The 27,102-nt window shown below is 39.2% G+C and overlaps 1 protein-coding gene and 1 long non-coding RNA gene across 12 annotated transcripts in view; one reads left to right on the top strand and one right to left on the bottom strand.

Moving 5' to 3' along the window:
* GANC (glucosidase alpha, neutral C) overlaps positions 1-27,102 on the top strand; it is a 33,662-nt gene that overhangs the window by 172 nt on the left and 6,388 nt on the right. Inside the window, exons 2-25 of one of the 10 annotated variants that reach the window (XM_068193413.1) lie at positions 513-568; positions 1,088-1,150; positions 2,334-2,442; positions 2,965-3,092; positions 3,611-3,793; positions 4,608-4,653; positions 6,010-6,076; positions 7,464-7,560; positions 8,152-8,332; positions 9,188-9,341; positions 9,727-9,962; positions 10,926-11,052; positions 11,979-12,058; positions 13,659-13,802; positions 14,189-14,285; positions 14,666-14,767; positions 15,266-15,509; positions 17,224-17,288; positions 17,838-17,914; positions 19,113-19,187; positions 19,595-19,708; positions 20,240-20,352; positions 21,857-21,960; positions 22,616-24,671. In XM_068193413.1, the coding sequence (XP_068049514.1) occupies positions 534-568; positions 1,088-1,150; positions 2,334-2,442; positions 2,965-3,092; positions 3,611-3,793; positions 4,608-4,653; positions 6,010-6,076; positions 7,464-7,560; positions 8,152-8,332; positions 9,188-9,341; positions 9,727-9,962; positions 10,926-11,052; positions 11,979-12,058; positions 13,659-13,802; positions 14,189-14,285; positions 14,666-14,767; positions 15,266-15,509; positions 17,224-17,288; positions 17,838-17,914; positions 19,113-19,187; positions 19,595-19,708; positions 20,240-20,352; positions 21,857-21,960; positions 22,616-22,725 (2,751 nt within the window). In that variant the 5' untranslated portion in view covers positions 513-533 and the 3' untranslated portion in view covers positions 22,726-24,671. Of the gene's footprint in view, positions 1-262; positions 569-1,087; positions 1,151-2,333; positions 2,443-2,964; positions 3,093-3,610; positions 3,794-4,607; positions 4,654-6,009; positions 6,077-7,463; positions 7,561-8,151; positions 8,333-9,187; positions 9,342-9,726; positions 9,963-10,925; positions 11,053-11,978; positions 12,059-13,658; positions 13,803-14,188; positions 14,286-14,665; positions 14,983-15,265; positions 15,510-16,922; positions 17,000-17,223; positions 17,289-17,837; positions 17,915-19,112; positions 19,188-19,594; positions 19,709-20,239; positions 20,353-21,856; positions 21,961-22,615; positions 24,672-27,102 lie in introns of those variants that run through there. The other 9 variants (XM_068193412.1, XM_068193414.1, XM_068193415.1 and 6 more) reach the window with 9 other exon arrangements.
* LOC137475757 (uncharacterized) overlaps positions 592-27,102 on the bottom strand; it is a 51,802-nt gene continuing 25,291 nt past the window's right edge. Inside the window, exons 3-4 of one of the 2 annotated variants that reach the window (XR_011000061.1) lie at positions 1,246-1,412; positions 592-750 (exon numbers count right to left, since the gene is read on the bottom strand). This is a non-coding gene — a long non-coding RNA (uncharacterized lncRNA). The remainder of the gene's footprint in view (positions 751-1,245; positions 1,413-27,102) is intronic. The other variant, XR_011000064.1, reaches the window with a different exon arrangement.

Here is a 27,102-nt window from a genome sequence, read left to right as displayed (position 1 = left end):
CGCAGCCTGGGAGGCGCTCCTCGGCCGGCCCGCTCCTCGCTCCCGCTGTTGCCGGGGAGGCTCCTCCGGTTTCCGTGGGGAGCGGCAGGGTGCGGACGCGGCCCCGTGCAGGGAGTCGGGGCTGGTGGGCGGGCGGGCGGGGCCGTGCCGTGCTGTCCTCGCCGCCCTGCCCGGGCACAGCCTTCCCGCGGCGGAGCGGGGCAGCGAGCGGATCCGCAGCGCCGTGGGCAGTGCGCGCTGCACCGTGTTCGGTGCGCCAACAGAGACACACGAACGTGGAGTAAAACCTAAAGGACATACGTGTCTTCAGGCAATAATGGGAAGGGCTGTGTGATTAAATATACGGTCACTGTGAGATCTCAAATAATAATCCAGGACTTGTAATTGTGACTGAGCCTCAGTGGGTGCCGTCTGCATTTCCTATGTATGTAATTAATAAGTATTCTATAAGCATCAGTTCTTTGTCTGCCAGCACTAATACCTTATTCCCTTCCATCTGTATCTGAACCCAGCATGATCTGGGAAGTATTTTGATGATAGACACTACTGGCAGCCCATTTTCTTTCAGGCAAATAAAAAAATTACTGTTATCTAATGAATCTAAAAGTTACTTCAAGCCTAATGATAATATAGAGCTTTCAGCAGGACCATGGGAAGCCTCCCTCCTTTGTCGGTCCCACTGAAGATTGAAGAAAAGGGTGCAGGATTTCTTCTTTTCTGCCAATCCTCCCCATTTCTCCATTCTTATTACTGGAAAATAATAATTAACTGTAATGACTGCAGAGGGAGGTCTGGCTTCAAAATGCAAACCCATAAGAATTCAAATACATTTCTGTTACTCATAGATTCAATCATTTCTCAAAATTTCAGGGTTTAAAAGGAAATGGTTCAGCAGGAAACTAAATGTATAAGAAACTCTTCCCATATCTAAACACAGTAGTTCAAGGTCCATGACATTTTATGTTGGACCAGAGTTTTCTGCACTGTCTTTAATTCTGACCACTCTTAAAAAGGAACCCCATCATTTGATCATTTCGCAGGTGTGTGATGGACACATCTAAACACTTCCTTTTTCTGCTCTTTCTAGTGTCCAAGATGAGGCTGTGGACAAAAGCAACTTTAAGAAATGCAACCAGATTGCTTTTTACAGGTATGGAGAATTGTAGTGTAGTTACGCATTGACTTTTAATCACAGCAAGTCTGCTGTTTCAGGATTTATCTTTCAAAGGTGAGCATTCCACTTACCTATCAGCAAGCAATAATCAGCGGACTTTAAAACATGTAGTTGTACACCCAGAATGTCTTCTGTTAAAGTTCAAAAGGATCAGTCCTCTCATCTGACAAAGCCCCAGCAATATTTTAAGTGCACTCAGATGCAGGTTGTTCTCTTGACATGGATGTTTCTTGACTATCTGCAGTTCAAAGCAGCAGAACACACAAGAGAAATCATTAGTCTCTGACAATAGCGTGTGTGATTACAGTCCTGTTGAGCAAGTGCCTTGGCCAGAACTGAGTGTCAAATCTCAATTCTAGCTTACTAGTCCCTTAAAGCTAACCTTATGCTAAGTCATATTTCTCATCCCATTTCTAATTGTGCTGTCGACCTTCTTCTTTCCTCCATTGTGTTCTTGCCTGTGCTAACTGACTGAAAGAAATTATTGCCTATTGGTACACAAATTAGTCACTGACATATTTGGTTTATTAATGAAGAAGTTAGTCTTTAAGGTAGCCTCCAATACACTTATCTTCAAATAGTTCATAAAACCTGGGCTTGGCATGGAGAATTCTACAGTTGAAAGAGCCTTTATTTCAGGATCTCTGACCTGAAAACCTTATCAGGGCCAGAAGCTGTTGTCAATATTCTGTAGTGATCAAACTTGAGAAACACTTAGCTTGGCGCATATTTGGAAGTTACAAATTACAAACACACACTGTTTCATCACCCCAGGATGTAGAAGGTGTTCCTTGGGGAGTTAAGAGTGATATGTGACAGAAAATGAAAAACAGACTATTCAGCTGAAATTTCAGGGATAAATGAAAGAACAGTAATGTAATTGTACAGCTAAGAACTGGACACTTGAGACTATTATTGTTAAAAAAAACATATAGAGTTCAGGCAAACCCCTGAACCCGTCTAGCGTCTCATTCATAAGCATTTAGGTGTGCTCAGAACTATATTCCTTCTTTTTCCTCTTGACTTAAAGTGCTAATAATTGTATTTGAAAAAGTTCAATAAAAATTATTAAGTAAACATTTTAAACAATATTATGTCCCTCTGTATGATATAAGCTACAAGAGCTGGGGAGACCAAAAATAATTTTCTTTCTTGACAGGCGTCAGAAGCTTCTACATCCTGGAAAATCGTTGTATCGAGTGTTGTTGGATTCAGTCACATTAAGTGATGAGAATGTCAAATTCCACATCATTCATGAGGAGAATAAGGTGAGATACCACATAGCATAAAAGGGTGCTTACAGAAAGAGGAGTGAATATTGTCAACACGACTAATAATATTTGCAGGTTTTGAGATTCTTCAGTGATAGATATTTGAGAGATAATGCGAACTATCAGGCTAAATATGTCCTTACTAATCAGCATTTAACTTTAAAAAAATGGCTTTATGAAAAAAAAGAGTTATGAAAAGAACACTTTTTTTCTGAAAAATATTTTAAATTCAGAGTCTTCTCCACTATTTCGAAATAATAAGTTCTTTTTCTGTAATGCTAGATATCAGATGCTTGAAGATAAAGAGTTCACTTTTAAAAGGCATTGCTTCTTCAAGGGATGAAGTAGTGTTAGCTGGTGTAAATTCATATGGGTTGATGATTTTTACTCTCAACAATGCAAAAGAACAATAAATAAGAAAGCAGACATGTTTCATTTTTTCCAGACAGTAAGTGTTTGGTGATGCTGTGTTAAAAATAAGTATTTTTAATCCTTATGAGTTTCTCTGTTTGTTCACAGGTTCTTCTGCAAGTAGAAATTTATGAAATAGAAGGCAATATTTTCAGGCTTAAAATCGATGAGGCATCTCCTCTCAGAGCAAGATACAAAGTTCCTGATGTTCTTATAAAGGAACCTACCACCCAGAGGTAAGTGATGGGTGATTTAAGTGGTGATGATTTAGCACCTCAATATCTTATACATCTTCCTCCGTTATATTACAGTACAGTTGTCCCTCTACAATATAAAGTTGTTACAGGAAGAGAAAACAAAAATGCATATGGTTTATTTACTTTCAAAAATTATGTTAAATTCTTAGGAGAATGTTTTATCATATGCATAAGAAACCTGAGCCTTTTTGACCCAATCAGAAAATAGCCTACTTGTTACAATGCAAAATTTTTACCTAAGGGATTACCTATTAATGTGAAAGGAATGCAAGCTCAGGATAGTTTTCATGGCAGTTCTGTAGCCACTTTTTGCACTATGCAGTGAACCCTGAGCACAGCATGTATTTCTGGCCTTCTTTGTCTCAACATTAGCCTTGAGGTTTGTGTAATGTATGCAGATTTTCTTAGCCCATCTTTTGTAGCAATTGTTATTGAGTTATAGTGGATTTCATGTGCTGCTGATTGATATAAAGCTGTTGTTGCTTTTCATTTGCCAGACTTTTCATATCCCACAAGGAGGCAGGTGTTTTGGTACTGTCAGGTGTTAATGAGGACTACAAACTTCGAGTCACAGCAAACCCCTTCCAAGTTGAGCTGCAGTCCAAGGGTGAGACTGTTATGAGTGTGAATTCCAATGGTTTGTTGTATTTTGAGCACCTACTACCACCTCCCAGTGACAGGTACAGCATTTGTCTATCACATCATTGTATATACTGGTTGTGCTGTAGCTGAAAATAAACTATGGAATTGCAATTTCTGAAAGCTCTCATGCACTGAAACATGACTTCTCTTTTACTTCATAAGTACAGTAAATACAAGGGGAAGTTTTAACAAATTCTTGATCAATTAGCTGCAGATTGCTTTAATTCCTTGCAGCAGCCACGTGCAAAATGCTAACCTCATTTAATGGCCAATTCTGCAAAACGCTAAAGTATCCTGGTACCCCTTGTCTTTCTTGGGAATGAGTGATGGCAGTATGATGAGGTTATTAGTTTCATATTTTTTCTCACTAAATTTACTCTTTAAGGAAGTGTTATTCACTAGATGTCAAGTTTTGTTGAACTTACAATGTGCCATCTAGTTGCAAGATGTCATAGGTTAATCACACCACAGAGTGCTGGAAGGATGAGAAACCTCAGTGCAGAACATGTCATGGTTAGAAAATGGGCATAGCAAGCATCTCTCTGGGAGCATCATTTTAAACATTGAAATGAACAGAGAGCCCTTAGCGGAATGATAAAAAAGTGAGGATCTTCTGGGCAGGTAAAATGCTGATGCAGATAGAAATAAACATGAAAAGCCAAGAAGACAACCTAACTCAAGTATTGAGTGAAGGCTATTTTAAGGCATTGAATATTAAAATTATTTCCAAGTTTGCACCAAAAGTCTTACATAATGTTTAAAGCAATGCATGATGCTGTTGTAAGTTTCTGTTTGAAATCCTTGCTTATGTTAACAATAAACTGATTATTTCTATGTATTTGTTTCCATTAGAAAACATACAGCACAAAATGAGGAGACAGCAAGTGATTCCTCTAAGGTAACCCATGCTTACTGCAATTCAAGCAGGAATATTTTGAAAATAAAATTAAATTACATATTCATTTTGCCCTTTAGTATATTTACAAATACAGTCTAACCACTTTCAAAAAGGACCTGGTATAACATAGTGAGATATTTTACAATTTCATAGTTGAAGGAAGGTTTATGTGTTTTACCATGTCTGTATAAGGCATCAGTCAGATAGATTTAGCACAAAACCATATTTTTTCTATTGCCTTTTTATTACTAATTTATTTTTCTTTGGTTCTCTTATTTGATCTGGAGTAGATGTGTAAAAGGGAACATTGTGGTGATATTTGTCATTTTCAAATTCCCTGTTCATTGCAGAGAGAGTTTCAAAAGAATAAGACCCTTTTTGTAACAGTCAAAAAATATGTCTTTACATACATTCAGGCTTAATACGGAAATAAAATTCTCTCTTAAAATAGACCAGGTCCTGGCAGTGCATAGAGGCACATAGCAGTTTTCCCAGGAGGCTGAGCTGTGTCTGGCATATAATTTTAGCCCCCTGCAGAGCAGATGGCTGCTTACTCTGTTATCCTGTTATAAATGGCAGGAGCTATGCTGCCTTCAGCATACTTAGTTTGAGCTCTGATTTCTGCCAGGGAAAGCACACAGCTGCAAGAGGCCACATCCACTTATTGTGGGATGAATGTAGAAAAGAAAACTAGGGAGGGCACTGCAAGAAGTGTAAATTCTATGACTATTAATTACAGGACACAAGGAGGTTAAAAGTATTAGTTTCAGACACTCCAGAGTGTCTGAAGAGCTTTTTCTGTTGTCTGACCTTTACTATTTGGGGGAGTGAGTTGGTTTCTGTTTGTATGTTTTTTTTCTGTTTGGTTCTACCCATGCATTTCATAAATTTAGTCAAGAAGAAACACATTTTTTCATGTGTTCCAGTGAGAATAATCACTCACTGGAACATTCCTAGGGATGTGGCATAGTCCCATCATGGGAGGTTTTCCAGATTTGTTTGATAGGCTGCTGGATAATCTCATCAAGGCTCCCTTTACCATTAAAGGTTGGACCAGGTGATCTTTTGAGGTCCCATTCAAACTGGGCTATTCTATCATTCTGTGATTCTATCCAAGACCTCAGATATTACTTTTATGCTGTAGCAGACTGCCTGTGTACAATATATGCACATCAGTTCTTCTGTGTAAATTCCGGTGGCTGAATCTGGTTTGTGTTTTTGATTTATTTATATTAGCCATATGTTGTCAAAAAAAAGCAGTATAAATCACGTGTGAATAAATATATTTTTCTTAAACCTTAAAATTACATGATGTGCAGTTTCATTTGCTAGGCTTAGCTATTTCTATTTGTACAGGAAAAACAAGAGGACCTAGGTCTCTGGCAAGAGAAATTTGGCACTTTCTTGGACATCAAAGCTCATGGTAAGTCTCAGTCTAGTTCTGAAAACAGCTTTACTGGGTTTTGTATATACCCATGTTCATTCATATTTCTGTCTGCTTTCTGTTTAGCTGCTTCATGTTTATCAATGTCCCACTTGCTCCTGCTTTTCAGTTGCCTTAACTTTGTTTTAAATCAGTAATCAGTGATGGGGAACAATTTGACAAAAAACTCTGCAAATGTTCATTTGATCTCTATTTAAGAGGGAACACATTAAATGTGACCCATTTAATCAGCTCACTGTATGCCATTTCTGACACAGCATTAAGACTATCTGCATTGTCTGACTTTACATATATATATTGTATATAATACATTATTTCCTTTTTTTTTCCTTAGTATTAGTACATAACACTGACTTCACCTTTAGTTTATTCTCATGACATATCAGAAATCATGATATCTAAGCATTAATAATTGTCACAAGGACTTGGACTAAGAAGGGGAATACTGAGCAATATTAAGTGATAAAGACAAAGGTTATAGACACATGAGAGCAGCAGCTCAAATACAATTTAAATTATAAATTAACAAAATATATGATGATCTGCTGTCTATCCCATTGTATTCTATATTAATTAAGTTGGTTAGCTTTGTCCATTTCCATTATCATGCAGACTTTTATAGCAACCAGCACTACCCAGCAGCTGCAGTAGGAAGAGGGAAGTCTGAAAGCAATGTCTTTTGGTGGCAGAAACTTCCTCAGTTCACAGTCAAGACACAGAGGGCAGGAAGCTGCTGCCATGTTCATGCTATTTCTCATGTCTTAGGCCAGCATCATGTTTTTGTGTTTTCTGTGCCAGAGGAATAAAGTATGGTCAGATTCTGATCCTGAAGGCACTGCTTGTCAGCATGCAGGATCTCTGGTTGCCTGCCAAAAGTTGCTCTGGATTCAGTAGTGTGACAGGATGATATCACTGGTCGGGACTCTTGTGCATGCTACTCCCCTGGCTGAGGCTGAATAGAAGACAGGTGGGAAACAGACAATTCAGATCCTGAAGTCCACTGTGCTACAAAGTTTGGCTTTTAGATACTGAGATAAAAACAGGAGATGATTTTAAGCGGTTTCACTACTGAATAAAGAAGTGACCCATGATTACATGGATTTGGGTTTTTTTTCTCTTACAGTGATTAATTTTATCTTGCTAAGAAGTTCAAATAAAAATAAATACAATGAAATCTGTTTCAAACATTACCTCTATAGAACAGAAATAATAATGGAAGTGAAGTTGAATGGAAGCATGAAAAACTTAATTATTGAAACATTAAAACCTATTTTCTTTTGACTTATCCAGTTAGGTTGCTCTGCTTTATTCCTTTCAGATAAGCTTAAGAACTCTGCATTCTCATAATTTAATATTCTTTCCACAGGTCCTACTTCTGTAGGCATGGACTTCTCTTTACATGGATATGACCATGTTTATGGAATACCACAACACACAGAAACACTTCTTCTCAAAAACACCAGGTAAAGGTGTCAAGGCATCAGATTGCTAGTGAATGCAGTGTCTTTTTTTGTTCTGTTTTGTAAGAGAGAGCTATAACATTGTATTAATAATTTAATGCAGACAAGAGCTTGAGATATGTGTATCATATGGTGTATATTTTAATTCTTATTTTAGTTAGTTGAATTGTAGCCCCTACCCATGTGGAGTAAGGCGTTCTGCTTTCCCAAGTGTGCAATTTCATGAATAGCCCTTTCTGTTCTCTCCCAATTTTCCATGCAGTTTTTTTCTGACTTCCAGGATTGGTCATGTTTCAGCAGAACTCACAAAAGAGCAATTCTATGGGAGAGTTCAGAAATAATATTTTAGGATTTAAAGCAAATGCACAGTAGTCTCACTGGCAGCAAAAATCTTGTTTGCTTCAGATAGTGAGAACCAAAGCAAAGAAGCAGTAATCTAGGCAGTCCATATTTCAGCTCTGGATGCTAAACAAAAGACCAGAACACAGAGCACTCACTGAGTATTCACCAGGTTTAGTGAGACAGCAACAGAGTTAAAACTAGCCTAGTGCAAGATGCTTACGTGTAACAAACACATCTGTTTGTTTGTCCTAGAGATGGTGATGCCTACCGGCTTTATAATTTGGATATTTTCGGCCACAAGATACATGACAAAATAGGTATTTATGGTTCAGTACCCCTTCTCTTAGCACACAAGCCTAACAGAACTTCAGGGATCTTCTGGCTGAACTCTTCAGAAACACTGGTGGATATTAGTACAAAGGCAGTAGCTGAGGTGAGAGTTATTCACTTTCCTCAGAATTAAATTACAAAAGAAAACACTTCAGGTCAAGGCCAACAGGAATATAACACTATTGGAGATTTATCTTTTGCTCACTAATGAAGAATTGTCAGTCCCTTCCTCCTGTCCTCCCTACTGCTAAATTTGTTGTATTAAACTAAAAGAGCAAAGAGATTACCTTTCAAGAGCCAAGTTATAGATATTGTATCTTAACAGGTCTACAGGAGGGGACAGAGAGAAAATACATTAAAAAAAATCTACACAGATGGATGTACAAGGCAGAAAAAATGGTGGACAAAAATCTTGGTATTCACTTGGATTTGAGAAATTTTTATGAGTGTTTAAATTCTTGGAATTGCCACAGATTTCTGCTTAGCAGGCTTATTCTTCTGTGGAATGTAATTGATCTTGAAGAAACATAAAATGTTCAGGAAAGGAACTCAGTCTTGAAACATGAACATATGAATTTTGTTAAAATCGAAACAATGACAAGCAAATCTTGCTTTTCCAGCACTGCATTATGTGGTAAATTTTGTTTGTTTTTTTTTTTTACTTATGATATAGATATTAGTCAAAAATCCTACAGAAAATTCATGGTCCTTAGTTATGGAAATGCTTTAATATTTTGCCACTCATTACCCATTTTTTCTCATTACCTATTACTCTACTTTGTGTAAGTAGTATGCAAGGTAAAGGATTAGTGAAGGATATATAAGAAACATTCAGTGTGTATTCCTAATACCTGCCAGGTATGTGTTAATGAATTTTGTGTGTTTCCCTATTTTCTCCTTCATTGAATAAAAGTTTGATAGAGATAGAGATTCAGGTTTACCTTGTTTTCCTTCTAAGCACACTCCATCCAGATCTGCTGCAGAGACTGCTAAGCAGAGAGCAGTGCCTCTAACCGATGTACGCTGGATGTCGGAAAGTGGGATCATTGATGTTTTCCTGCTGATGGGACCCACTGCATTTGATATCTTCAAGCAGTTTGCACAACTGACAGGTACTAACTCACATAATTGGAGTCAGAATGGCACACTTACCCGGGAGATTGTCTGAGGAGCATGCTGTACCCAAGAGTGGGTCAATATTTACCTAGCCCATTGTGTGCAGGAGGCCAGTTGTTCCCAAACTGCAGTGTGTAGATCAAAGGCTCATGCTTTTTGAAGACAGGCCTCTGTCCTTGTTTTCCCTAGCATTCACAGCTGGTCAAACTTGACTCTAATTGAGAAGCCAGCATAATCACTGCTATCTGAAACTGTACCCTTTGATGAAGAGGTGAAACACAGTGGGCTAGAACTGCCAGTCACTATCAAGACATGCCAACTTATAATGTGAAAAGACTAAATTTATTGGCAGTTTTATCTTTATTCATATACTCTTTCTAGGCACTCAAGCCTTGCCCCCACTTTTTTCTCTGGGCTACCATCAGTGCAGGTGGAATTATGAGGATGAACAAGATGTCAAGGAAGTGGATGCTGGCTTTGATGCACATGACATTCCTTATGATGTCATATGGCTGGATATAGAGCACACAGATGGCAAGAGGTATTTTACTTGGGACAAAAATAAATTCCAGAACCCGAGAAAGATGCAAGAACATCTCAGGAAGAAAAAACGCAAGGTAAATAATATTGCGGGAAGAAAGAAAAGATTTCTCTGTAGTGTGAATCTAGCTTTAAGCATGGTACTTCAGATACTGGAAACAGGTGAGCTACAACAGAATAAATTACACTGTGCAGCCATCTGGTGATGCTTCCAGCATGCAAGCTATCTTGTTTAATTCAGTTCCTCATGCCATTTTATTATTTAGTAGTTTGTTCTGTATCCTGACAATCCAGCTAAATTTGACCCATGTGAAACTCCATCTTAAAGAAGCAGCTCAGTGCTGTCATTGATGAACACAGCAGAAAACTTTTCTTCTTAACATGAGCTTTCACCATTGATAGTTTCAGTGGTTGCTTCAGCTTTTCTTTGTGCTTCTGTATTTCTGTTTTTACAGCTCAAATATTTTCCTTGGAATTATTGAGTTGTAGAATTGTTTAATGCTTGATCTTTGTCAAAAGTCAATGAACAGGGGATTGTTAAAACAGCATTCAAGTTCTATAATCTCTCAACTGGAGCTATAGTACTTTCTCAGTTCTGCAGCAAAGCAGCAGAATGTAACTGCAAAACACAGTACTTGTTGCTGTTGTATGTTACATAAACTAAAATGAATTTAAATGTCTTAAGGCATATGATTTTAAGCAAGCACATGAACACAAAAGTCAGATATTTTCCCATTCACAGAATACAGCAGTGAATTAAACATGGTTTTAGGGGTTGGGGTACTTGCTTTTATCCCAATCAATGGTTTTTGTAATTAATTTCAGAATGGTTAGTTCATGCACTCCTTGTAAATTCAGGTCTGTACATATGTCTAACACAGTACATAAAAAACCTGGCATCTGCTTTTTAAAACTAGGGACACAGCTCTCTTCTTTACCTGAGATTAAGTCATTCTCTGCCTTTTATCAAAAATGAACTCCTACTGTTTTATTAAGCATAGCTGATGTTAATTATGTGTTTTATTTTCTTACCCTGGCAGCTTGTGGTCATTGTAGATCCTCATATTAAGGTTGATCCCTCATATACCCTGTATGCGCAGGCAAAAGAAAAGGGTTATTTTGTGAAAGACAGAAATGGGCAAGATTTTGAGGGCATCTGTTGGCCAGGTAAAAAAAATTTTGTGTCTTTATATTTTAAGCTGTTTATTTAAAATTTTTTTCAGAATAGTTTAATTGGGATGCACGGAAGCAGAATTGAATTCTTATAGTCCCTGCATTTGTTGTAAATATTAAAAATTATAATAATAATTAAAAATTAATATTATTTATTAAAATGGGGGAGGTGGTATAATCATGTCCTGATTGCCTCTAGGTATAGATTACCTCTATCAATTGGATCTGCAGATAGTCCCAGTGCCTAGAACTAAGAGTTGGATTTATTAATGAGAACAGCTGTTCCTCTTGCTAGCTTGTCTTGGACACAGAAATGCAGTCTGATCCATTGCAGTAAGCACAGCTTATGTAGTCTGCATGAAATTTAGTGGGCCCTGATCCAGAAGATTTTGATTCAAGAGTAATACAGTGATTTGACGTATTTTGTTTCATGAGAAGATCTCATTGCAGGGAGGCAAAGGAGGTTGTCTCCCTTCTTTACAGACAGGAAGCCCACAGTCCTGGCAAAGGAATGATTATGGGAAAAATCAAGGCCATATTACAACTTCTAGCAGCATCATAGGATGTAGTTATTCAGCTCTCAGTGACACTTTTATGTTTGAGCTCAGAATACCATGATGTTGTCTTTCCCTGACTCCTTGTTCACATGTGAATGTATTTCAAACTGCTAGCAGACATCCCTAAATGGTGCTGAGCTTCAGACCTCCTGAATCTAAGTGTGTTGACCTTCACAATATGGCAAGGGGTGTACTGAATTCCAAGTCGGCCTGGAATTTGCTCTTGAGCTTTAATTTCAGAAAAAAAAAGCAACTACATTATTGCTGCCTATGGAAACCATTGTAGCTTTAGGCCATTGTATATAGGTGCAAAGACAATGTTCTTAAAATCAGATAAATAATTGGGATCTCCCACATCCACAGGTTCCTCTTGTTACCTGGATTTTACCAATCCTGAAGTGCGAAAATGGTATGCAGATCAATTTGCCTTCAAAACATACAAGGTTTGTATTTGTTTGCTCTGATCTACATATCCCGGATAGCTTGAAAAGGGAGAAGAGAGAAGATACTGTCTAAGCAGTATTGTTGGCCTTTGTAGCTCTATTATTGTGTAGAGGAAAATACCTTGATAAGCGGAAGTAACACAGAAGGATTTTCTCCATGGACTGAGACAGTTGGAACCCATATGCCACCAGTGAACACAGCAGTAAAAGGAACAAACTGCAGGCATTTTAAGAACCTATAATCTAAAACAGCTGCCGCTGTTCCAGCCTTTACTACCATGATAGCACACAAGGAGTGATGTGAGAGTGCACTCTCACAGCTTAGTTGCTTCATCCTGACCTTCCTTCTTTCACAGAATTCACAGAATTTTCTAGGTTGGAAGAGACCTTTAAGATCATCAAGTCCAACCCATGTTCTAACACCTCAACTAGATCATGGCGCTTGGTGCCACATCCAGTCTTTTTTTAAACACATCCAGGGATGGTGACTCCACCACCTCCCTGGGCAGATGATTCCAGTATTTGACCACTCTTTCTATGAAAAACTTTTTCCTTAAGTCTAGCCTGTATCTCCCTTGGCGCAGCTTGAGACTGTGTCCTCTTGTTCTATCTGTTGTTGCCCGGAGAAAGAAACCGACCCCCAGCTCATCACAGCCACCCTTCAGGAAGTTGAAGACAGCGATAAGGTCACCTCTGAGTCTCCTTTTCTCCAGGCTAAACAATCCCAGCTCCCTCAGTCGTTCCTCATACGGCTTGTGTTCCAAGCCCCTCACCAGCGTCATTGCTCTCCTTTGGACACGCTCAAGCATCTCAACGTCCCTCCTAAATTGAGGGGCCCAGAACTGGACACAGTACTCAAGGTGTGGTCTCACCAGTACCGAGTACAGGGGAAGAATGACCTCCCTGCTCCTGCTGGCCACACTATTCCTGATACTGGCCAGGATGCCATTGGCCTTCTTGGCCACCTGGGCACACTGGTGGCTCATGTTCAGCCGACTGTCTACCAGCACCCCCAGGTCCCTTTCCACCTGAGCACTGTCCAGCCACACCGTCCCCAGCCTATAACGTTGCAGGGGGTTATTGTGGCCAAAATATTATTGCTTAGTGCTGAAAGTGTCTGGGTGACCATTGCTGTATACCTCCCGTTCCCCTCACCCTGCTTCAAAGTTCTGGTTTGCAGTAGAGTTGTTGAAATCACTTCCCTAGTAGACATACATAGTAGATATTTCCATGCTGCTTCTCCTCTCCAGCTTTCACCTCTGGCCTTCTCTGATTTTTCCTTACGGCTGTTTTATACTTCTCTTTCCGCTGCCTCTTTTCCCTCACCAGAAAGCAGGAATAGCAAGTACCTACTGAGTTTTCTAAGAATTGCAAAGATCAAGTGGGCTTGCAGGCTGCTACCCTGACTAGAAGGGCCTCTAAGAGGGATGAGATGAATGACTGGGGGCTTTCAAGTGACCTGAGAAGTGTAATTACCAAGTCTTGCTTTTGTGCTGCTGTGTCTACTCATACCCCAGACTGGCCTGACACCCACTTGAGATAAACACTCTAAGTCACAGGATTGACTCTGTCAAGACCTAATTGAAGCCCTGTGTCACAGGCATCCACTAATATCCTCTTTGTATGGAATGATATGAATGAGCCTTCAGTCTTCAAGGGGGCAGAACTAACAATGCAGAAAGATGCTGTGCACTACAACAACTGGGAGCATCGGGAAGTACACAACCTCTATGGATTCTACCAGGTAGAGTATCTGGAGACACAAACAGCAGTTATTCTCATTGAGTATGGGTGGTGTGGTACTTCATAACAGTAGTAGGTATTCTATAACCTTCATCAAGGCCTGAAACTGCTGGATTTTGCAATATTTGAAATAAACTGTGTTTGGTCACAAGAAAATGTGATATCATCTGTGCCTTAGTACCATAATAATGTAAATTACAAAGGCTGTGACTGTTGAATCTTTTTGTTAATGTATATTCTAATAAGAACATGTTATTTAATATTAGGTATTATTTCTGGCTACAGAATTGTCTTTGTTTTTCTGCCTTAGAAGGGCTAAAAAGACAGTGTATAAAGTACCCTAATTAAAGAGTTTGTCTTCCTGACTTTTCTATTCATGATTTTCAGCAAATGGCAACTGCAGAAGGACTCATCAGGCGTTCCTCAGGAAAAGAGAGACCATTTGTCCTCACACGATCTTTCTTTGCTGGATCACAGAAGTATGGTTAGTAAGGATTAGCTGGATGCCTTCCTTGCTGCTTTGTTCTATTAAGTTTGATGGATAGTAGTCTAGAGAGGACAGAAACTGTTGTAGAAATACTGATGTGGTTAGCTCATAAGAGTGCAAGTGATTTAAAAAATCAGGAAAGGCTGGCAAGGTGTGTATGAGTCAAATGTAGAACAGCAACCTGTGTCCTGTGACAAACCAATACCTGTTTTTGTTGCCTATTTCAGGAGCATACGTGTATAAAGAAAAAGAAAGGTGCAATGTACCAGAATTCCAAAGTAGTTCATGATTATTCTTGTCTTCTTTCCTTAACTGCAAGCATAAACTGAGATACACATTCAATCTTCCTGCATAATCCTGAAACTGGGTATTTTCAGGGGCAGTGTGGACTGGAGACAACACAGCAGAGTGGAGTTACTTGAAAATATCCATTCCGATGCTTCTTACCATCAACATGGCAGGGATTTCATTCTGTGGAGGTAATGTGTTTCTCACTGTGCATAAATGGTGCCACCAAGCTTTTATTCCCAAGGTAGACTTCAACACAGATGGTGGAAAGCTCAACAGCCCTCTGCATTTCAAGGTGGTTTCACAGATTAGCCTGGTTTCAGAAGCCTGAAACCTGGCTCTCACTATCATGTCTCCACTAACTTTTGTGCAGTGTTTGTGTTCCATCTGGAGCAGCAGTCCTCAGGTAGTGTTCTGTTCACAGTCCTGTGTTCTGTGACAGTCCTCTGTCCCTGGGAAAGTCACTCACTTAGCCTTCAAAACCTCTCTTGAGATTTTTTTTTCAAAGCATACCTTGTTGCACTGGGTTTTTCTCTTATTTGGACAAGTAGCTGCCCAACAGCTGAACAGAACAGTGAACAAACTGTGAAATGCATTTATACACTTGGAATGTTTGTTAGAGGAGAGCTTCGCATTTTTCAGAACAATCTCCAAAACTGTGTATTTTTATTTGTCTGCGCAATATCTAGCTGATGTGGGAGGGTTTATTGGAGATCCAGAACCAGAGTTACTTGTTCGCTGGTATCAGGCGGGAGCCTACCAGCCCTTCTTCAGAGGTCACTCTAACATGGAGAGCAAACGGCGCGAACCGTGGCTCTTTGGGGAGAAGAACACCCAGATCATCAGGAGAGCCATTAGAGAGCGCTACGTCCTCCTGCCCTACTTATACACTCTGTTCTATCGGGCACACACGGCGGCTGAACCGGTCATGAGGTAAGAGCATGGGCCAGGAGGCCTAGAGGGTATCTGCAGGAGCTTACTTGGAGAAGGGAGGTTAAATTACCACCTCTTAATTTTATAGTTACTTATTTGACTATTAAAGGGGAGAAAAACAGACAGAAGTTCTAATACTGAATTCTCTTTTTATGCATTCTGCAAGCTTTGTTAGGGCTCTCGGAGGAAAATTATGTTCTGAGTTTTTTTTTCCCAAACAACACCTAGAACACATTAATTCAATCAACACATTGCAGTCTTTGAACTTTGTAGAGTAGTCTGGACTTCAGACTTTTCATCATGATAAAGACCATCACATAGTACTCCAGTCAGTACATAAAACAGTGCTTAATGGACTGTGAATTTGTTGACCTCGAAATGTAAATGCCATTTTACCTCTCCTGAAAATATTTGTTACTACTTAACTGTTATTGTTATAAAATCTTATTTCATATTAATAGTTTTATCACTTTTTCTGCAGTATTGCTTATAATGTTTCTTTTAGTAGAGAATTTAATAATCTAGAACGTAAATGAAATTATAAAATAAATTATTTGTTCTGTTGCTCTCTAACCTCTTAAAAATGTACCTCTGTGGAACTGAATGCAGCATTTCTTTTGGGAAGAGATTAACGCCATTAATCTCCCTGGTATAGATTATAATCTGTGTATTTACAGTTGCCCTAGAACTGTTCTTTTGCTCGCATTTACCTTTATATTTTGTTATGCAGATACATCTCATAAGTTTTAAAAACATATAGGTCTTTTTGACAAGGGTTGAGTGGTGTGAGTTTTAAAGATAATTTGCATTACAGACATTGTAGTGTGAGTGTCTGCATGTATGTAGGTGTAAATGCGCCTGTTTTATGCACTGACATAGACAGTGGGTTTCTGTCTTTCTTGAAATGAAGCTTTTGTTGGCATATGAAGTGCCCACAGTATTAAATCACACTTCCATAGTGTTAAGTTTGCTGCAGTAAGTACAGAATTAGAGAAGAATTGTATTTTTCTCACTGAGCCAAGCACAATGGAAAGTGTGTCTCATTAGCAAGCACATGAGCAGCAGGACTGCAGTGAACAAGTGGATGCTTGTGAATGAGCAGGTGAGCCAGGCTTTTTTGTAAAGAAACCTAGACCCTGTCTCTTAACAAGCTATTGTTGTCATAATCTCTCAAACTTTAAATGTACAACTCCTGTTCCATAACTAGATGGTTATTACACTACCCTTTTTCGAGAAAGACTGAAAGTGAGCTTCTGGTGCAGGTTTTTCAGGTGTGGCCAGGGTGAGACTTTCTATAAAAGCAGCAGGGAGTTGTTGAGAACAGGAAGGACTGTGCTGCAGGGACTAGCTCATCAGGGGCCAGCATTGCTGGTAGACCGGGACACAAAGGCTCATTCATCTCTCCTTTGATAGAAGGAAGGTAGATGTAGTGCAAGGTTGTAAGGAAGAAGGTAAGAGGGAGGAAATCAATGCCACAGATGTAAAGATAGGTATACTGGAGTGTCTTAACCATGCTGTACTAGGGACTCTCAGCAGGGGCAAAGGGGCACTTTGAGTCACTACACAAAAGAGAACCTTGCCCTGTCTTCAGTTCTTGATAACTGTGCCTTGTAAAGAGAGGAAGAAAATGGAGCCTGAAAATGCCAGAAAGACTTGAACAGGTTGATTGGAGAGGAAAAATGTAACTGAATTCCACTATCTTTCTTTTCTACAGGTCTCTCTGGATAGAGTTTCCAGGGAAAATGGAAACTTTTGATGTGGACAATGAGTACATGCTGGGTAAGCAGCTGTCTTACTCCCTGCAATTTGAGTTAAATATTTTTGAGGTGTTGCATGACAAAAAGAAAACATAAAAACACTTCCCAAGACTTAAAAAATTATAATTGAATATAGAACTTGAGACCTCTTTAAGGGACCTACTTTTAACAGCACTTTGAAAACACAGGACATAGGAGATGCAAAAAGTTCAGTTGTATCTCACTAGTCACTTTGAAAAAACATGATTGGTTTTTACCTGAAACATCAAATTCAGTGGAGCAGCTAAGATCACAGTCTGCTTCAAAAATGGCAGTAGTAAACAACTACCACCCAAACATGATTGGTTTTTACTGTGGTATGGCTGGCTGCTGAAATCAGTCACCCATCAGCTCACTACACAAGCCTTTTTCTTGTTCTTCACTTTCTCAGCAGAAAGTGAACCTAAGCATATGACATGCCCAAGCAAGCTCCCGAGATGGCTGTGGGAGGTTGACAACCCCAGAGCACACAGGTTCTGCTCTGGGGAGATGCAGCCTTGAGGACCATAGCTGTGTTTATGTTTTTCTCCAGGAAATGCTTTGTTGGTGCATCCAGTCACAGAGAAAGAGGCCAAGACAGTGACAGTTCTGTTTCCAGGGTCAGAGGAGGTAAGGATGTATATGAATTGCTCAACTGTTCAGCTCCAAGAAGTATTTTATGCAGAAACCTTCCAGCTCCCCACCTAATAACAGCTGAGTACTACTGCTGTGGCAAGTCTTGGCTGGCCATGCTGTGCCACTCTGAGCCCTTCCTTCCATCTTGATGCCTTGCTTGCTTGGCTCACAGTTAATTTGTTTTCTTGCTTTTCCATGAGCTGCCACATAAATTTCAAGTCACCTACATGTTAAATCTCCCTTCAAAGCTTGCTCATCAATCACCATGAAACAGCTTCCCTACATTGTCAGTTTCCTTTTCACATGTATTTTTCTTTGGGTTAAACTTCTCATTTTTTGTAGAGAAAAAGGGAACTTTGAAGAAAGGTCAGAAGGAAATCAGAAGCAAACTGTGGGGAGGGAAATTCTAACGAGACAAGCCTCAGTCGCCTGGGACATGTATAGCAAACACTGATTCATACAAAGAGCAGTTCCTCTCTGAAGTAGAGGTATTTATCCCGAGGATGGCACAGTGGTTCACACCTACAAAGAACATTTGGCTACAGCAGCAGTGAAGTGGAGGAACGGAAATTATTTGGGGAAAATAGTTGCTAAGGGAAAGCCTGAGACTCAGAGAGTAAGCAGCAGAAGGGAGAGTATGAGACCATGCAGAGTCTTGTGACTCCACTAATGCACCTGAGAACAGTTAGAATTCTTCTCAGTTTAAGGAGAAGAACAGACTAGGCTCTCCAGACAAGTTTTGTCAAGATCTCTGTGGCAATTGAGTGCTTGTTACACTTAAACTACTTAAACCTGCTGCCAAGTGTGGTGCATGGGAGATTCAGATGCAGCTCTCTTATTGTCACCTGTTAATAGCAACTTTGTTGTTAATTTTCACTTCAATATAAATATGCATTTTCAAGAACTATATTTTTAAAAAAAATTAAGTGTTTCATTATTTTGCACTTCCAGATGCTTTATGACATACAAGATATTATGCACACTGTAGAAAAGGTCAGATTGTTTTAATGCATCAGAAATTACAATTTACTCTTTCCATCCAGAAGGCCATTTAATTTAAAAAGTAAATGCTTTTTCTTGACTATCAAATAGGTTGTTAGGAATACTGACAAGTTAAGGAGAGTAACTGCATCTACAGAGGGAACAGATTTTGGCATATGTGTCATGCTCATTCTTATTTCATTTTTTCTAGATTTGGTATGATTTCAGAAAATTTAAGCAAATGGAAGATGCAGGCATGGTGAAGATCCCAGTAACACTGGAGAATGTATGTTTTTGTTTTAAAATGCTACTTTCATGAAGCAGGAAAAACCTCAAGCTTTTGTTTTGTCAATATTCAGAATCAGAAAAGTGACAGTTCAGTTTCCTTGTAGAAGTGTAATCTAAAATAGCTTTTGTATAAAAGTCCCATCTCCTTTGTTGTTAGATTAAACACTAATGTGTCCTGGAGGTAAAGTGAGGTGATACAAGGGTTACTTTTCCAAGCAAAATTATTTTGCTTATATACGTATAGAAGATTACTACTATTCCCATTGTTAGTTGAATTATTTCCTTTATATATTTGTGGTAAATGTTCATTTTGAAGTTGAGCAAACTCCTGTTATCTCTGATCCTCATTAAAATTACACTATCGGAGTGCGGGTACCTTTCTGCCCTGGCTTTGTATTTTTGCAGATTCCTGTGTTCCAGCGGGGGGGCACTGTGATACCTCTGAAGACCACAGCTGGAAAATCCACTGAATGGATGACAGATATTTCTTATGAACTCCACGTGGCCTTAGACACAGAGGTACTCTGGGATAGTGTTCCCTTTTTACAAAGTTGTCTTCTACTCCAGCTGACGTTTGCAGGTCCTTGCTGCCTGTTTGATCAGCACAATGGCATCTACATTTGAGTGCCCAATAGATCTTCTCCACTTGTGCTGTTTGAGGGGACTCAAACCTCTCCTCCACTGTCCCCTCTAAGCATGACTGTCTGAGCACAGCAGAGGCAGAACATTTTTCTGACCTTTTTAGCCCTTGTCTAGTCCCTTGGAGGAAGGAGCAGAGAATGAGCAGGCCACAAACTTCCTTTTGGACACAGAGGGGGAACTTCCTACAACTGTCTTTGCTAATAATGCACATGGCACCTGCATCAATTCACAAAAATCAGGATGTCCAGCACTCTCAGAGCCGGATTGCCTGAGCCTTCCAGGGATACAAGCTGCTAAAGAAAAATAAACACACACCTTCAATATGAAGCATAATATATAGTGGGACAGTTTCATTATTCAACACTAGAAGCTGCTGTTAGTTTGTGCTCTCTCTGGTGTGTTTCACAGGCCTGTGCCATAGGCGAGCTCTACATAGATGATGGGCATTCATTTCAATATCTCCACAAGAAGCAGTTCCTATATCGGAAATTCACTTTCCACAAGAATATTCTCTCTTCCAGGTAACAGCAATTTTGGACAAAAGCCACCAACATACTGTCACTGGAAATGCCTGTTCTAGTTCATGAGGCCTTCTTACAAATGTAGCAGTATTAGTCTCATCTATTGCTTAGTGAAGTCCGAGAGTGTGCACAAGTGAAGTCCAAGAGGGTGCACAATCTGTCATAAAACTGCAGAGGTAAACAGTGTTATACATAAGTCTGAAGGCAGTAACACATGAAATACCGAGCTGTCTCATATTGATTCAGTATAGTCAAACTCAAGATTCTGCAGATTGACATAAATATGAAGTCAGTCATTAGAAAGAGTACAGCCTATCTGAGAGACAAAAAAGATAAATCAGGAGATTTTCAAGTAGGCAACGCCTGGAGTGTTTATATTTTCTAAGATTTGCTCTCTAACATAATCTTTGCTGAGAGGGTGGTCAGTCACTGGAACAAGTTCCCCAGGGAAGTGGTCAAGGCATCAAGCCTTTCCTAGTTCAAAGCACATCTGGACGATGATCTGAGCCACGTGGTTTAGGTTTAGGTAGTCCTGCAAGGAGCAGGGAGTTGGGCTTGATTCTTACGTGCCCCTTCCAACCTGAATGCTTCTGTCTGGGAACCAAAACCACACCATTGCAGTCTCCCGAAGTAATCGACAAATTCACCATATATTTTAGCATGAAGAAAAACCCTTGAAGGAAGGCACAAGGGGATAGCACCTGTAAAGGCTCAGTGACAAAACCTAAAAGACAAAGAGATGTCAAATATGTCACTATAACACTTCTACTATTGAGGTATATTGCACAGAGGGCTGTGTAGTGCATAAATGGTGATTCTACAGACGTTTTTTGTCCTTGAAGCTTCAAAAATATGCAGGAGTTGGTCCTAAAGCTACAAAATTTAACACAGAGCAAAACTACTTTAGCTTGCATAATGTGGTTAAAAGTATACTTCAAATCTCTTTATCTGGAATATGAAATCTGAAAAGCTTAAAAATTCAGGATGGGAAAGAAAAATGCTGTTAAATTGCTAGCAAATCTAGAAGTTAGAAAAAAGTAATTTTGATATTAATAACATTCAGTTCATAAAAAAAGTTACATTTTGATTTGAGGTTTTTTAGAGCTTTTTAATAAAAATTGAATTAGTTACAAAATGAAACATGATTTTGTCTCAGATTGAAATATCTTACTTGAAAAAAATGTTAAAATTAGCTTTACATTTATATTTAGGAGTTTTAACTAGTGTTTTATGAAAATCCAGAACTTTTCTGATTCTCAAAGTCATGCTTTTTGCCATAAAATAGCTTCTCAAACTGTTTTTCTTCTGACTGAAATCTGATATGCAGTGAAAAATCAGCTGACAGTGGGAAAAAGTTTTGCTTATTTTTAAGAGAAAGATAAATAGAGAGAAGGAAACCAGTATAGGGAGCTTTCATGATGAGACTGAAGTAATAATTTGTGTGATGCTGAACTTATAGTGATGGAAAGAAATTTATGTATATGAAATAATTTTCTTTTTTCAGCTGCATAGATGTAAGCGGGCAATACCACACTACATGTGTAGTTGAACGGGTGATAATTCTGGGATTTGGAAAGCAACCCACTTTTGTGACAGCCAGTGCCAAGGGTAATGAATTTGCTTCCATTTTACTACAATTTTTTCAAATTCTGTTGCTCTGCTGCCGTTCACTAGAGGTGTCAAACTGACAGGTCTGCAAAGGAAGTGTTACAGCATAGGAAGCCTCTTCGTTTAGTTTTCTTTGCTACTTTTTCATATCAAGGACAGAATTTAGTGAAAGGAACCAGCAGGTATTCACCCCTACTACTACATGCAGAACTGTATAGACATCTCTAGAAGTTGCGAGGTGTCCCATAGGGATAGGCAGTAGCATCTACAGAAAGGGCTTACAATTTCTGGTTGATTTCCAAGCATGTCCCTTCACTTTGAGAGTCATGGGGAAATGGACTTTCCGCCTCCACCTGTCAAGGGTGCTTGGAGGAACACCTCTGCAGAAACCAGGATGATTTTTTTCAGAAAAATTCTTGAGTAGTTCATAGTTTGATGTACCATAGTTTGAAAGATCAGAAAAAAGAAATAGTTACTTTCTTATTCCACTGCATTTTTATATGTGTGCTGGGAAGATTTGACTTCTATTTGTTTTTTAATCAATCCTTTCCATCAGTGGTAGGGATAGTCAGAAGTGAAAACTGTAGGGAGTCACGTGTAGCTGTGTTTCAGAAGAATTCTTAAATTAAACAGAAAACTCTCTTGTCCTGTTCAGATGGTAAAAAAAAAGAAGTGGTTTTCACATATGATACGAAGACCTCTGCACTGACACTGGAAAACATAGCCCTGAGTGTTGATGCTGACTGGGAGATCTGTATCAGCTGAAAGAAGACTCATCTTCTTCAGAGAAACTGTCCATTGAGAGGCTGAGGAGAAATAAACCCGGAGGACTTCAGATGTTCACTTGAATCCAATTAAATCAACAAACATATTTTCCACCAACATGCCCAAACTAACATTTCTTACAATTTTTCTTTTAAAGCACTAATTTGGACTTGGATAAATTTTCTGTTCAGCAAAAGTAAAAGCACTAGGATTGTATCTTTGGAGAAAATAAGCTAAATACTATTTGCATTAGGCTAGCTTCAGTTAGGCATTAAGCTTCAGTTCTGCCTTCACTTGCAATAGAAAATGAGTTGATGGCGTGAGATAGTGGCTTGTTGGCACAGGCCTTAATGTAAGTATTTTAAAATCACACTATTCAGAGGCTGGAGCACGTGAGGAGATCTGGGCCAGTTCAACAAGCAGCATCAGCAGATATGACAGACACAGAGTTTATCACCAGAGTTCTGCCTGCCAGCTGTCTTCTGAAAACAAACATAGAAGGAGCCACCCAGTGTGATCACAGACACTTCTGCTTCCCAGTCCTTATGGCAATACAAAATTAGCTGGTCTGCACAGGAAAGTAAACAGCAGGCTGGCCAAACAGCTCAGGCACTGGAGGTGAGGGTTGGGTAGCTTGTGCCAGTCAGTTGTGCAATAGTAGAAGACAGTAATGCGGCAGTGCAGAAGGCTCCTTAACAGCCAGCTTTTGAAACTTGGATTTCAAAAATGCACAGGTCCTCCACTGGCATAGGATAGCAGCTATACTCACACAAAAACATTTTCCGTGTTACTGCTTCCCTCCATCTGCAATTACTACTTTAAAAAGTTTTCTGTTAGGAAGGAATTGGTATTGATGATTGAACGTCTTTGATTAAAACCAGCCCAGTGAAGGAGCTGTGCTTTCCCACATCTTCCAAGTCCTGCCAAGTTTTGGCATCCTTTAGAAAAGTTTTAGTCATGTCACTTTTTAGTATCTGGCTGAGATTTGAGCTAGGCATTTATGAAGCAGAATTTAATTTTAATGGGATTAATTCTGCATTCAGGCATCCCACTTTGTGTTACAACTCAGCCTAATGTTCCCTTGCCTTCTTTTCCCACTATCTCTGCAAACAGAACTGGTGTATTTTGATGCTTGCTTTGCTTGCAAAACAGAGATATCCTAAGTCCCACATCCATTATGTCCTGCCTATTCCCTCCCTTTTCCATCTTAGGCATCTCTTTTCACAGGCTGCCACTGCTCCACAGGGTTTGTTTACCCTTCCTATTTCCTAAACTTGTCAGCTGTATTATTTAGAAACCAGTTCTGCTTTGAGTCAAATCTGAGTGTGCCATCAGTTGGGTTTCTGGTTTTTCTGGATTTCTAGTTCATTTCTTTCCTTTTAGTAAGATAAGGAAGTATTTTCTGAAAACATCAGTAAATTAACTCGTAGGAAACAGAGAAAGATGGTCACCATTTTTGCCAGCTAAAGGTAGCATAACATTACTAATCCCCCTGTCATTCCCACCTGCTGCTGTTTGTCCTCTGCAGGGCAGATTTCTGGGAACAGCAAGCATGAGAGCAAACTGCAAGTGCTCTTGACTACCCAAGTGTAGTTTGTTCCCCAACAGATCCTTAGCTTCCTTCTTTTTTATTCTGCAGAGCTATTTGTCAGCACCTTCCAGGAGACATTGTGAGCCTCCACTCCAGGAACAGGCAGCATAAATACTGTTGAGCTTAATGCAAATGTGGTAATCCAGGTAGAACAGCAGCAAACAGATCTTTTGCATCTGTGAAAAGAGAGACAGGCCCTATTTTTCTATCAACTTCTAAGCTTTGACTGATGATTTCTTATTATCCTTAAGCATAGCAGTGCTTCTGACAAGATACAGTTATTGTCTTGGGTAACTTAATAAAATATTTTAACTGCTATTTCTCAAATTGGAAAGTGAAATAAAATAATAATGAAGCAAGTTTCATGCCTTTTTCCTTCTGACGTTCTTTCTACTGTTAAGAATCACCAGTGAGTATTCTTCCAAGGGTACCTGGTTAATGTGAATGACTTGCCTTTATTCTCTGGCCCTCAGTAAGATATCTGCATCATAGTAAGTACTCACGGGTCAGATTTTCAGTGGTATGAAGTTCCTAATATCCATGGATCTCAATAGCAATTAGTTGCTGAAAATCTTAGCAGTTGGGTCTTTAGATCTGATTAATTTCAAAGAATATGATTTATATTGTTGTTTGTAGTAACTCACATATTTTTTCACATATTTATGCCCTAAATGAGGAAATAAATTTTTTGGTATACCTTTACAAAAGAGATAATTTAGTTCAATTAGTGAAAACAACTGGAGAGAAAACTCCATACAAATTAAACAGCAATATTAACATTTTTGATTAATTCACTAAAGATTAGTTCATTGTTACTGTTGAACAGGTCAGCTATTTGGGTACTTCTGCTTGCAGTAAATTCCACCACATACGGGATTTAATTCCTGAGAATTTGTTTTGCTATTTGTATTAGACAACACATCCATTCTCCTCTATAGAAAATTGTATTTATTTAAAGACACTATTTGTCTTTTACTAGCAACTCCTGTAAAAAAGACCAAAACCCTACAAACCCATCTCTCCAGTAAGAAATAAGAAGAGGAGAAATTGTATTTTAAACAGGTGCAACTCCTGAACATGCCTAAAGAGCAACATTGGTGTAGAAGTGAGAAGTGCATGTCCACCTGCCATTCCATATGCAGGCACTGGCTGATGTGTTAGCTCTAGCAGTAGTAGCAGGTCATACCCTGGCACTTGCTGACCATCCCAATTAAAAAAAAAAAAACAAACCCACTGCTAATCATTGACATGATTCTCGCCAGCAGCCCACAAAGATTTTCTCAAATGTCATACCCCTACAATTCTTCCAGAAACAGAGCTCTGTATATAGGAGATGCACTGGGCAGGAAGGGAGAATAGGAAAGAAGAAACATATGCACAGGCTGCAAAATGAGCACTTTGCTGAGCTGTGCAGTGAAAGGCCCTTGTGTCTCACTGTTTGTGTATCCTGCAGAGTGACAAGTGGCTCTGCCAAGCTGTCCTGCAACGTAGTGTCAAATATGAGACCTACAATCCTAGCATCTAAATGTAAGGAGGAAGTCATCAATTCTGCATCTGAAGAACCCACCCTAAAGCTATTGCATTCCTATTTTCACAAATGCTTGAATCTGTCTTTTTCAATTGCCCTGCTGGTGCAAGATTTGCATTCATGATAAAAAGAAAAGGATTTAGGCCACATAAATAGCCTAAAAGATTGATGATTAATATTCCTAGAGGTTATTCAAGCTTGCCAACTATATATTACCTTCTTTAAAAGTTTCTCCAGGGGTGTTTTCTTCAATGAGCTGTAGAGTTTGTCCACTGTACTGTTGATTTTAAATGTGTAAACTGAGCAAATGGCTGAGAAAAAAAAAATCAGTGCTTTGGAAAATTCCATAGCCCTAGGACAGAAAGTTAGCAATGTGTATGTGAGCCAGAAATGAGTATCATTAGGCAAAAATAAAACTGATGTCAACCTGTGATTGAAGACTTCCCAATAAAGAAAAATCAAAGTATTATGGTGCTTTTCTTGACATATAAATATTGTCACCTTTTAAAAAAGTGGGTTATAGAGAAAAGCAATATGTGTTTAGATTTTTGCTCACAGAGGCTGTGAATTTGTCCCTTATCTCACTGTTGGTGTGAAAAAAATATATGTGCAGAGTCAGATGTTTCCTTTAACTTTGGTGTATCCTAACACACAGAAAATAGCCCAGTTTCCACACTAGGCTCTATAAACTTTTCAGCCCCTACACAAAAAGTTGCTTTTTTCATGGCAGGTAGCTATTACAAGATGAATCTAAGGGTTGCCAAGCTCCTCTCCAGAGAAGCCAAACTTAGCTGGCAGGTGACCTGACCTCAGTAGCATCAAATAGCTCCTTTTTCACCATTAGAAGTGTCTTCAGATCATCTTCTCTAATAGTAAAAAATTGTCTGTATCTTTTCTGCCACAAAGGGTAGAAACAAGTCAAGTACAACAGTTCTTTCAGTAGTGTCAGGACTATTGCCTGGCAGTACTTTGTACATAATGTTCCCAAGCCAGCAGGAGTTTAGCTTCCAGTTTCACAGTTCCCTCTACTTAAGGAAAAGATGAACTGCTTGCACCAGGAGTCAGCCCACACACAGAGCCTGTCCCAGGAGCATGCCTGGCCGCTGCACAAGCTGCACAGAAGACTGACACCGTCTCACTAATGCCCCCCCTCTCATTTTCCCTCTCTCTTTGCCTGTAGTTATTTTTAGTTTTCACAGTTAAAGCTTGTCCCTTCTGGACGCTTACACGCACAGGACAGCACACACACATGCTGTAG

This window comes from Anomalospiza imberbis, chromosome 6, assembly GCF_031753505.1.
Source record: "Anomalospiza imberbis isolate Cuckoo-Finch-1a 21T00152 chromosome 6, ASM3175350v1, whole genome shotgun sequence".
Taxonomy (NCBI): domain Eukaryota; kingdom Metazoa; phylum Chordata; class Aves; order Passeriformes; family Viduidae; genus Anomalospiza; species Anomalospiza imberbis.
The sequence above is the reverse complement of the archived record's forward strand: the minus strand, read 5'-3'. Positions and strand labels throughout refer to the sequence as shown.